Raw genomic sequence first — 12,480 nt, forward strand, 5'->3', positions numbered from 1 at the left:
TCAAAAGACTATGCAGTCCTATAGGCAAAGGTGGGAATGTTTTCTTCTGGGGCTGGGGAAATTGTTGGCATAAGAGAGTCAATCAGAAGGCAGGAATGTTCCCTTACTCTGTCACCTTTAAATGCAGAGAGATCAATCTCCAAGTAAAGGGTTTTTTTGGGAATATAAGAATTACAATTGTAATTCTGGGCACACAAACCAGTGTAGCCTCTAGGTGTGTTCAAAGAACGAAGAGAAAGGCTGGGGTTTTATTGGGGAAGAGAGGAAGTGATCTAAATGGTTTTGAATGAAAGTTCACTGGAGCCAGGAGTGTCTTGTAGGATTTAGCAAGTTCTGATTGGTGAGTGGCAGCAGCTACTAGGTAACTTTATCTTAAGGTTCGAGTGAAGTCTTCGTGGATTTTCTGTTGTACTGAAAAATCAGTTCCCTGAACAGGACCTGGGTGCCTTTCCCCACGGCCTCCCGACTCCATTTTAGTTGGGTATGACACAAATGACTCATTTGTAGAATCAACTTTCACATTTTTGTTGTTACAGAGACAGGGTCATGCTCTATCACCTACGCTGGAGTGCAGTGGCCACAATCGTTGCTTACTGTAGCTTCAACTTCATGGGCTCTCTCCATCTTCCTTCCTCAGCCTCCCAAGTCGGGGGATTACAGGTGCACTCACCACACCCAGCTCACACTTTTAAAAGAGAACATTTGGATAGATGATTACTTACCATTTTAGGAAACTTTTGTTCACTAATGAATTTCATCCTTGCTCGATTATCCTTGTCGAAGGAAACATAGCACTATTTTTGCCTCATAAGCATTTTAATTTCAGCACACCACAGCTTAGAAATTTGGTTCTACTAATAACACACATGTAAATGGCAGAGAATGAGACTTTCAAGTAATTGGCCCAGGCTCTAAGGAACTCTGCTGGAGGAAGGAAGTACAGATGCTCCTCCATTTACGATGGGGTTACATCTGGATAAACCCATTCTAAATTGAAAATATCGTAAGTTGAAATTGGGTTACATCCTGATAAACCCACTGTAAGTCAAAAAATTGTTAAATTGAAGCATTGTAAATTGAATCATTGTAAGCTAGGGACCATGTATAAAAGCATCATTTGGTCACCACGGCCCCTGGGATCTCACTGCAGCTTGGGTAATGGGAAATGTGCAATTGGTTCAAAAGTCAAATAACCTCTCTCCTGACAACCATAATTCATTTTACTAGACATTCTTCACTGAGCATTAAGCAGCATAAATCCAAATGATAACGTGCAGGCCAGTTTGCAGGCCTGTATTTTAATCCACCTTGGGTGTGAGTGCACGGACACACATGTACACAAATACAGACACACACACACCAGAAAAAAACAAAACCAAACCCTGCACATTTCATCATCTAAATCTACAGCATTTTATAGAGCTATGAACTTTTAAAAACTAACACCCTGGTGCATATGCGTATGTAATCTTTTCCCGGTCAATACGGCAATTCTGATTTCTTTTAAAAGACGAGAAAAAAATAAAGACTTTCACCAATGGGTTTATTTAAAAGGAAGCAAATTAAACAAAACTATGGTGATAACAGCAGATGTCTAGTTATAATTCGTTTCCCTAATGCTGATTAATATATTCATGAACAAGTCAAATGTATTGCCAAAAGAAGAATGCTACCATTAACACCCCAGCGGCTACTGGTTTCAGTTGTGCTTCTCAATCAGGCAAAATGTTCTTTCTTAAGCTCCTATTTATTTTGCTTCCTGCCAATCTCAAAAATAATTCATCTTGTGTGTGTTGTTTCCTCATAAACGCTTCCTGGTGCTTGATTGCTTTGCCTGTGTCACATTTGATTTCAAACTGCCATTTTACCTTTATAAACATTTGGAAGCCTAAGCAGGAGGAGAATGGCCAAAAGGCATACAAAAATAAGGCTGTAATTAGATCGGCAGAGTATGTTTTACGGCATATCTAGCTTTCTGTGTATACCAGAAACCTCTCTTTGCATCCAATATTGCATTCCCAAGTGGGGTGCAGAAAGTAAATTAACATCTGGGGACTCCAGCAAAGAGCCTCTGGTATCAGCATGTTTAATTTATTATTATTGCAAAAGAACAGTTTTTCTTATGATTAGTGAAATAGAAAACTCACAATATATTTAAGAGTCTGCCCCCAAACCATTACAAAGGGGTTGGGGGAAGGGAAAAGCAGAAACCAAAAGAGAAATAGAAGTAATAATCAGTTACCACATGATTTTTGTAGTAAACAATAGAATATGATGTGCAATAGTGCAATTTTCCTTTGCTAGTCCAGCAATGCAAGTAAGTCTTAATAGGAAGTCCACTGATGTTACTTTTTGTATTTCGGGATTTAGTTGCGTGCTTGCCGGGGGTTCGAGTTCCTGCCAGACTTCTGACTCTGAGTGGAATCACTATTGCTAGAATCACTTTTACTGAGTCCAAGATGACGAAGCTTCATATCCCAGCGCTGTGAAATGTAAAATAGAAAATAGTCACAAGCACATATCACCAGGGTCATCATTGCCACGATTCTAACAACTGGGTCAGACTGAAGGTCAGATCTCTGAAACATTTTGCTAGTTTTCCAGAAGTATAAATCTATCTCCCAGGGTAACAAGAAAACTGATGCAATATGAACATTATTCTCTTATTTTAACGAGCGCAAAGTTGCCCATCTATAATATATTTAGTAATGCTTTCTTATCAAACCTTAAACTTAAAATGTCCATGTCTGTAAATGATGACAGAAATATCTCCCTATATCTCCGGGTATTTCCTGAGGTAACAGCCAGGAGGCTGATGCTTCACAGGTACTCAACAAATGGAAGATTTACACACAGAATTTGAAGGGAAGGCTATTTTTCAACATCCTCTCTTAATACATGTAAGAACATAGCCTTTTAAAATCTATGTGATTTGAGCACTGAAAAACAATGGAAATTTTTTTGAGGGATGGGGAGGTCTCAAAAATATTTTTCTAAGTAATATCCACCAAGTACAACGAATAAAACAGACAAGGTCTTGCCCTCATTCTAAGTGTTACAAAGCAGGCATTAACAATGCTTTTAATAAACACAATCAAGTTTAGTGACATTTCATATTAATGTCAATAATGTTTTTATGTAATTTAAGTAAAATGGAAGTTATATTACATGAGGATAGGTAGGGAATACAAACTATAGCTGCACTTCCCAAACTTCAGACACAGATATCATATGGGGAATTTGTTAAAATTGCAATTTCATTCAGTAGGTCTGAGACAGGGCCCAAGATTTTCATTGCTAACAAGCTCCCAGGTGATACCTATGTTGCTGGTCCTGGGACTACACTTTAAACAGCAAGGACCATCAGATCCTTGGGTCAGATGGCCCAAGTTCAAATTCTAACTCCACCACTTACTGTGTGAAGTTCTTGAACTTACTAGACCTTATTTTCATCATGTATATATTGGAACTGATAATAGAATCTACTTATAAGTAGAAGATACATCTGAAGATTGATAAAAATATAAAGTGCTTAGCACATAGTAAATTTGTTATTATTTTTCCATTATTGAAAGTAATTCTTCATTTTAGTATACTTTACTCTACAATCTTGTCTTCATTTTTTAAAAACAGCCTGATTCTCACCTTCCCAAGGAAGTCCAAACATCTTGAATAGTCTGCTATAAGAGACTTAGGTAAACAACCATTTGCATGAAAAAAACATAATAATAAGGTTTCTCATAAACCTTATTCTTGAATTATCCACTGAGAGCAAAACTCAGCAAAGAGCAGATTTGATTGAAAAAATAACACCCTCCATAAAGCTCTTTTTACACATCTTCAAATCGACTGGAAAACTAAAATAGGAATCTCAATAATTCTGGCCAAAGGAGATTTTCTACCCAAACTCTTTAGCCCTCAATATCTGCATATGAATTTAAAATTGTTCAAATCATTGGTTTCTTTCCTTTAGAATATTTAAATCCAGACTAAGAATATAAATGACTTTACAATAATAACTCTGCAAGTCCCCTGCAGAAAACAATGGGGAATATTGCAGAAAGCAATGGGAAACAGGACAAACAAGCCATGTATCCTGTCGACAACCCAATGATATTGTTTTGGTACCAAAAGAGGAGCAGTAAGCCTTGTTACATGCTTTGCAGCAGGGATACTGAAAGCTCTTCCAACTGGTACAGGAATTTAGGACAAATTCCTGTTCTGCATTAGCAAGCAGAAAACCAAATTAAAAAGACAGTAAGAGATTCCAACATACTGAACAAGAGCCACTTTTTTCTTTAATAAACACCAAACTAATTGAAGAGAGATGCAGAGAGAATGCCCACAAGTCTGAACTTGAAATGCATCTCACTTTTGACAAATCTACTGAAGGGGGGAAGAACTTACTGGAGGGTAGCTTCTCCTTACAGAATAATGCCCTCTGCGTTTTCGTAGGTCACTTAAACCCAAACGTGTCTGCCGTGTCAAGTGCCAGATGTAGAAGATAAACCGCCCAGGGGTGTTTAACTTACCATGTAAATGTTTCCCAAGCCTTCAGACTTGCAGAAGGAAGAGGATGTATTACGTGTGCTACAGTTCCCATCCCCCCACCCACCCACACAGCCTTTGAGATTTTTTTGTCCCCCTATGCATTCCCCCACCCTATTCTTTTCTTTAAAACAGATTTGCTTAGTGCAGTAAGAAGAAACAAAACCTTCTATAATACAGTAATGTACTATGTGATTTTAAAAAATGTATCAACTCCACAATCTAAGAGTTATTGGCTTAAAAATAAGGCTACATTACTGCTCTAAGGACCTAATTTGTTCAGATCTTTTATACAGAGATGAATGTAGCTACACTTTGTACATAGGAATTGGTGTTTATTCATTGGACATCATTGTTTATTTTCCTTCCCATCATTTATTCTCCCCTTCTCACAAACTGCAGTGTGTTCAAAGAAGCAATATCCCCAGGTTTAAAAAGGACTACATTTCCTAGCCTGTTTTGCAGCTAAGTAAAAGTTGCTTGATGAGGCTCTTGGAAATCCCTTTTACCTCCTCTTTTTCCTGCCTGAAATGTACACATGAGATTAGAGGCAGAGCAGCCATCTTGTGACCTCCGGGTGAACATGAGTATGAAAGCGATGCCTTTAAAAATGGTAGAGCCATAAGCTGAAAGGAGCCTGACACCATGGAACCACCTGACCAGGACTGGACTACAGCTAGACTCCTTGTGAAGAGACATTAGGGCAACTGTAGTTAGATCTCTGATACACATACAGGGAACTCATTCCTTAAATAAAATAGACATGAAAGACAAATTCAGCTCTTGGAGTATATAAATATATGCATACTAAATTTTAATATTTCTCCTATGGTTGAAGGCAGCTATTTCACTTCAATGACAGATGGCTGGTTTTCTACTTTTGTTTTCTGTGTATTACTTCAAATATAAAATACAGGCTTACCTTAACTTTTTTACCAAGTCGATCCTTCCATTTCTCAGCTATAGAGCCTTCCACCAAGAGTAATCTGATTTTTAAAAGAAGCAACCATTTTTGAAAAATTAAAACCTGTTACTGAAAAGTACAAGAAAACAGTGCCAAGAAAGACTTATATGTTTATTCTTGAATAGGACAGCTAACATTTAGAACAGTAATTATTAACCATTTGTGAGTCACAGACCCCTTTAAGAAACAAAGGAAGTCATGGTCCCTCTCCCAAGAAAAATGTAAACCTATAAACTACACACATACACCCATTCCATATATGAAATCAAGAAACCCAAGTAAAACTTATCTGTAATCCCCAAGAAGGTAGACAGATCCCAGTGTAAAAATGCGAGGGTAAGATCTCTAGAGAGAAATGCAATGAGGGTGGGATGAGCAAAGTAGTTATTCTGTATCCTTAAAGAGTGAATTACCTGGAACGTTCCTCATCTTCATAGCCCATGATGATATATTCCTCATTAACATTAAGTGGAGGGCAGAGGCAGCCAGAGCTGGTATAGAGGTTAACAGTATCCCGTGGAATGTTTACCAGAGAAGACTTTAGAATCTCCTTCACTTCCACTACTGCAGTCACATCATGGCACTTAGTCTTTATCTCTTTAACTTTAGCCCGAATGACTGGGATAAAAGACAAGAAAAACTGATAATAATATGACACATAATAGGTGCCCCATTCAAAAAAAGCCAAAGTAGGCTTCTCTTTGGTTAATTCTTATCCACTTGATATTCAATGAATGGAACAGAAAAGTCAGCCAGATATTTTTGCCTTAGACTGTAGTGTGTGACATAAAACAACACACCTGACCTCCTAATGCCCAGCCCTTCTCCCTTTCCAATTTGTGGCTATGTATATATTCACATGTATTTATGCATGTGTGTGCATGTGCTTTTGAGAAATTCATTTAGAGAATCAAAAATTGAGTCAATAATCTGATATAATTTTTCTCTAAAATTCCATTTTGGATGTGTATATATGCATGTGCTGTTCCAATTCCTGCCAACAGGAATTTAAACTATGTTAATTTTACTGTATGAAAAGACCTAGTACTTAAATACGCTTTATTCCTTGCTGACATTCTTTTATCAGGTTTATTAACAGGTTTTCTCAAGTGGTGGCCTCTTTAGTGTTATAAAATTGTCCTGCTCAATAGTGTTCCCAAACTGGTTCTCCAATCTTTTCACCTTCCTCATCTCGGCTCGCTGCTCAGATATTAGCTCCTTTCTTTCTTTGTGGTCAGTACAGATTATCTTTTATATTCTCCTTTAGGTGGGTTACATTTTCTTCTTTGTTCAGATATTAGGTCCTTTTTTCCTTTGTGCTCAGTACAGATTATCTTTTATATTCTCCTCTAAGCGGGCTATATTTACTTCTTGAATGAAAATTGTCACCACTAGATCTTATTTCCTCCATCTACTTTGAAGTCAGGCACTCCAACATTCCTTTCCCTCACGTGCTATGGAATATATTCTCAAATGTCAATAGCACTATTCTACCTCTCTTGATGGATATATTGGCACCCAATTTATCTCACAAGAGTTGTTTTACTTATCAGTGTAACAACAAATTGCCTTCAGTTGCAAAGTTAAAGTATATGACTCAGAATCTAGAAAGTACAGATCTGCTTCTTTTCTGTATCTCTCCCTTTTAAAAGAGTCAAGTTTTTGAGATTCCTGCTTCTAGTAAATGAGCTTTTAAAAAGAGAAGTTTTAAAACACGAAGAAAGAAGTAAAAATGTCAATTAGTGAAAAGCCAATGGCATTTCTCCCAGTGCCCTTATTGCTCCAGTTCACTATCCATGGACATTATATAGAGGAAAACACGGTTTATCCAAATGAGTCAATGTTTCAAAAACTTCTTAGGCACATAATTGCAAACCACTTTAATCTGAGTACCTTCCCACATATTTTAGAGGTTTTGGACTATAAAGGATTAGAAGAAAGTAATCTGTGAAAAATATAAAACCAGCTGATCAACCATTCCCCCCATTAATACTCCAATTTCATCACACAAACTTATTCTACCAGTACAACACACACGACAGAAATTAAATTACTAATGAATTCTAAAAGCTGCACATTTCAGTCTTCAGAGAATTGGTTGCCTCAAATATGAGAACGTGTAGCAAACAAACTGTAACTACCCAACTGTCCTCACTTGGTTTGACTGGCAAGTGGAGCCCCTTTCTATTCATGTTCTCCCTATTCTGTATTTAACAAAAGATAAGACTGCCCTTTTTGAAATGCCATTTGGGAGAATCAGATGAGACATTCTCAACCCCAGCTAGCAGGCATTTTTGTGTGTCCTGGCTTAAGTGAACGTGCTTCATAGCATCCATCAGCTATTAGAGATTAGTGAACTGTGCAAATGTTCTCAAACTAATGATTTATTTACCCAGTGTCTACTATTTTCATTAGAAATTTTTAGTACATGTACCCATTCCAAAATAAATATCTTTCTACAAGACCTACTTTTTCACTCAAGTAATTTTGTTAACACTTAAGGAGTTTTTCCCAGAATTAATCTAAATGAAATAGAGGTTTTGTCTGAATTTCCAACTGCTCCCACCTTGACTTGTTTTCTCAATGGACGCATGCAGAAGACAAAAATATTTTGGAAGTAAAATATACTTCCTTTTCAGAGGTCTTCCTTCTATTTAATCATTTGAGTACCTCCCTTTCCCAAAGAAACTATAAGTAAAGCCCAGACAAATGACAATCCTGAAACTATGATCAACTTAGCTATTACTTGGCTACAAAAAAGAAATTATCTGCTCCTTTCCATTAATTATAATCCATATCCCATTTTATTTTATGATATTCATTCAGCTACCTTCTCTACGCTCTTCATTTTCCATGACTTGTCATTCCACTTTTAACAAAAATAACAGCAACAACCATTGCAGCACTAAAGAAGCTAGATAAAATAAAACTTGATAATAGGATACACAAAATAAATATAAATAATTACATTTCCCTGATATAAAATGTATATGTTTTTATTCTTAGTGTTACAGTATATAAAAGTTCATATAGCGTTTTTCAATCTTAACAAGCTAATCTCCTAGAAATTAAGGCCTCCCTTTTCCCTAGGGTTCTTCACATCAATCTGTAAAGAAGCAGGTTCTTAGATAAGCAGCCAGGCATTTGACTTCTTACATAAACATAACCTTACAAACTGAGAAAGAGCATCCATCATTGACTAAGAAAAGCTACATTCCTCTTAAGAGTAGTAGCAAACAAAACATAAAAATTAATTCCATTGAAGAAAAACTTGGGAAACAAGGTAGATTTGTTCTAAAGAGATTTAACTAAACCAAAAATTTTCAACTTTATATTTTTTAATACACTGCATTTTGAAAGATATTGAAGGGAACTCTTACAGTATTATTCATTTCTCTCCTTTCAATTCCCAAACGTATAGAAAAAATAAATCTGCTCTATATATCCTATATACTTAAAAATAGTGTACATAAATGCAATAATAAAACCCTTATTTTAATAAGATTCATTGTAAAATTCTGTTTAATCTCCATGTTTACTCATTGATTCAACATCAATAGTCTTATGCAGAGATAGTAACATACCTTTTATTAATACCATAGATATTAGAAAAAATCAAAATGCCTATGGAATACAGTAAATATCAGTCCCTTATGTATCAACCGGAAAGCTCTGTTAATAGCTCTTTCTAAATATAATGACTATATAAATGAATTTATGACTCTAAAATATACACCAGCATCCAAAAGTACATTGTGAACAATCAAAGAAGGGACAACTTAGGTTCAATAATCATTGATAAAATCGGGACGGTAATATAGCTCATGGGGCAGCTGAGAAAATTAAAGATAATGTATGGAAATCACTTAGCACAGTCCCTGGCACAAAAATGGCAGGCTTTTTAATCCTTCAGTTACGTTTGTCAGCTACATTTGGATTGGTGGCTCTTCAATTAATATTTAGTTTATTAGAATGTCGGATTTTAAGTCAAGCTAGATAACAACACATTTCCTTAGCTGAATACCAACAACTTCTACAAGTGTTACTTTCCAAATTTGTCAGTGTTTTTCATGGGATAGGCTGACTGAAGAAATCAAGTTTGAGTCTTTTAACAGTTCCTTATATATCAAAGTGCTCTGCTGTTCACCCAGTGAAGCACAACTGATGGCCTATGCAACCCAACTTGAGCTCAAATCCTCCTTCAGCCTCCAGGTAGGGAAGAGTCCCGTCTATCTTGATCTCTGTGTACTTAAGTGTATGGCTGTAGGATGACAATACTGCCTGATATGCTTCAGCATCAACCAAGTGTTAAACATTTTGCCCATGTGAGACATTTTAATTGGTTGGGGCAGAGGGAGGCACTACACTCCTAAAAGTTGTCCTTCTGTTTTTAAGCCTTACTCTTAAATGGCTCCACTCATTTACGTGTGCACATACTCATGGATGCACCCACACACCTTTCTTAACACAGCAGTTTATACATCAACCATGAAGTTTTCCTTACCATAGTTGTAATTGTTCCGGAAATAAGTCTTCTGTGTAGCTCTAATAGGCTTACATTTACAGCGCTCTGAAAAACACATTTTAGTTATAAGCACATTTCCAATATTAGCTTTCTTTTGTTTACTCACATTTGTTGCTGAGACTAGATCTCAATTTGGTGGTGAGAAAGTTCTTGTCAGTTCTGTGTGTCTGGCCTTTTTCTCCTGAAACTACATTCATGTTTATTCTATCTATACGTCCTCTTATTCAATGTCAGTATGCTCATGAGAATGAGTTTCCATTCTCAACAAACCACCCAAATCCTGAGGAAATGCTATTCACCCCCATGCATGAGAAGAGCATGACCCCTTAATCCTGAAAGAGGTATGCTTCGTGCTTATGGAAATGTTAATATTATGAATGCCAACTGGCAGGCAATTTTCTGCCTATGCTCAGGTAGCTGGTTTACCCTGTGGACTACCACCTAATGTTCATATATTTTTAACAGGCAACACAGCACTCCTCCTACTATTAGTTCCTAGATCTGAAAGCAATTCAAAGAGATAAGCAAGTGTTGTTACAACCCAGTGAACTTGGTGAAGTTCTTAAGAGGGTCAGTGAGCCTCTTCTATAGGTAAAATAGCTACCATTCAACTCAATGGTGTTTTGGGGCTTGTTGGAAGAAACTATGCATGTATTTTGAGAAGAGAAATTTCATGTTTTAAAAATATTTGGTGAGTAGTGACCAGAATGCATATTTTATGTATATATTAGGTTGGTACAAAAGTAGTTGTGGTTTTGGCCATCATAATAATAACAATTCTAATTATCTCAAAATGTTTCATCTATAGGGTGGATTCATTTGACATCTTGGAGAGTAGATTGTTATGCCTTTTATAGAAGAGCAACACAGTTAAGATTACTTAGCTAAGAAATATACGTCATAACCATGGCAAATTGTCAGGAATTAATGTCAATATAAAAGTAGAAAATAATACACAATTATCTTAAAATATTTAATTAAATATGAAGATTTCTTTAAATAATGCCCCTGAGAAAGCTTTATGAAAAATTAAATGGTATGTGCTTCTCTTTTGACACAGAAAGGAAATAAGAACACATAAATTCGAGAAAGGACATCAACAAAAAAAAGTTTCGCTTAAAAGGCATTTTATGGCTGGGCACGAGGGCTCACTCCTGTAATCCCAGCACTCACTTTGGGAGACCAGCAGGGTGGGGCGGTAGCTGGGGGAAAGAAAAATCTCTTGAGCCCAGGAGTTCAAGACCAGTCTGGACAACGTGGCAAAACCCCGTCTCTACAAAAAAAAATGCAAAAATCAGCGGGTGTGGTGGTGCGTGCCTGTAGTTTCAGCTATTCAGGAGACTGAGCTGGGAGGATCACTTGAGCCCTGGAAGTCAAAGTTGCAGTGAGCCAAGATCACGCCATTGCACTCCAGACTGGATGACAGAGTGAGACCCTGTCTCAAAAAAAAAAAAGTTGTTTTATGTTAACATGGGGAACAATAAAAGGTAGGAGCTTCTGTTGACCACTGGTATTTTCTAAAGAAAATTAATTTTATTTCCAGTTGAACTTGTTGATAATACACTTTAAAGTAGCAGTCCCGAAAAGAGTATCACCTTTCCTGCCAGAGAAATAAGTATCTTTACTGGGGAGAGGTAGCAACAGCAACTGTTGCTCTTGCCCATGACAGAAATGAGAATTCCTCAATACCACACACAGCTCCTTCCCTTGTTCTCCTGATAATTTTTAGCACACAATTTCTGTGAACATCTCAGCCAATAAACAATGAGTAACATTAGTGCTTGTTGCTATTCTGACAAAAACTATTCCAAAAATAACTTTATTAGCAAAATCATTGTATTCTCATTTAGAAGAGAACAAAAAGTTACCCAGTTTTTGGCTTTCTGTACAGTATTTTATTCTGCACTAAAATGTTATATGTATTTTTAAAGAGATATTCTTTAGATGAGAATATTTCTGAAGACATAAATTCTATGGTATTAGTTTATAAATTATCTTCATCCATATTATATATAGACTTGTGATGTTTCTATTAAAAATAAATATCCACCAAAAATAATGCATGTCAATAAATTACACATTTGTAATTCTTCAGAAATTTGCATAGGTTAAAATAAAAATTATTGGCAAAAACTATAGCAACTGTGACTGAATTGAGTCTAATTTGATGCTGTTACTTACATATCTTTGCTTGGAGCATAAACAAATGGATTCCATAAAACTTTCCAGGCAGGGATTTTTAAAAATTGTATTATAAAATGATTTAGTAATATTTCAAGTAGGCATTTACAAAGCTATGCATACAACTACATATACATAGCTAGACTATTACCTAATAGCTAATGAGCTAAGCAAATATTCTCAGGACTAAATTTTGCTCATCTTCAATATGCTTCTTATTTCTGCTGGTCTCCAAGGTGACAATGCCATACTAAATATATAT

At 36.2% G+C, this 12,480-nt stretch overlaps 1 protein-coding gene across 2 annotated transcripts in view; it reads right to left on the bottom strand.

Moving 5' to 3' along the window:
• Window positions 1-1,526: 1,526 nt before the first annotated feature.
• The window catches only part of FRZB (frizzled related protein), a 72,213-nt gene continuing 61,259 nt past the window's right edge, over window positions 1,527-12,480 (bottom strand). For both annotated transcript variants that reach the window (XM_074009564.1, XM_015432460.3), the window contains exons 3-6: window positions 10,017-10,082; window positions 5,926-6,130; window positions 5,471-5,534; window positions 1,527-2,483 (exon numbers count right to left, since the gene is read on the bottom strand). In XM_074009564.1, the coding sequence (XP_073865665.1) occupies window positions 2,367-2,483; window positions 5,471-5,534; window positions 5,926-6,130; window positions 10,017-10,082 (452 nt within the window). In that variant the 3' untranslated portion in view covers window positions 1,527-2,366. The remainder of the gene's footprint in view (window positions 2,484-5,470; window positions 5,535-5,925; window positions 6,131-10,016; window positions 10,083-12,480) is intronic.

The sequence above is a fragment of the Macaca fascicularis genome, chromosome 12, assembly GCF_037993035.2.
Source record: "Macaca fascicularis isolate 582-1 chromosome 12, T2T-MFA8v1.1".
Classification (NCBI taxonomy): Eukaryota; Metazoa; Chordata; class Mammalia; order Primates; family Cercopithecidae; genus Macaca; species Macaca fascicularis.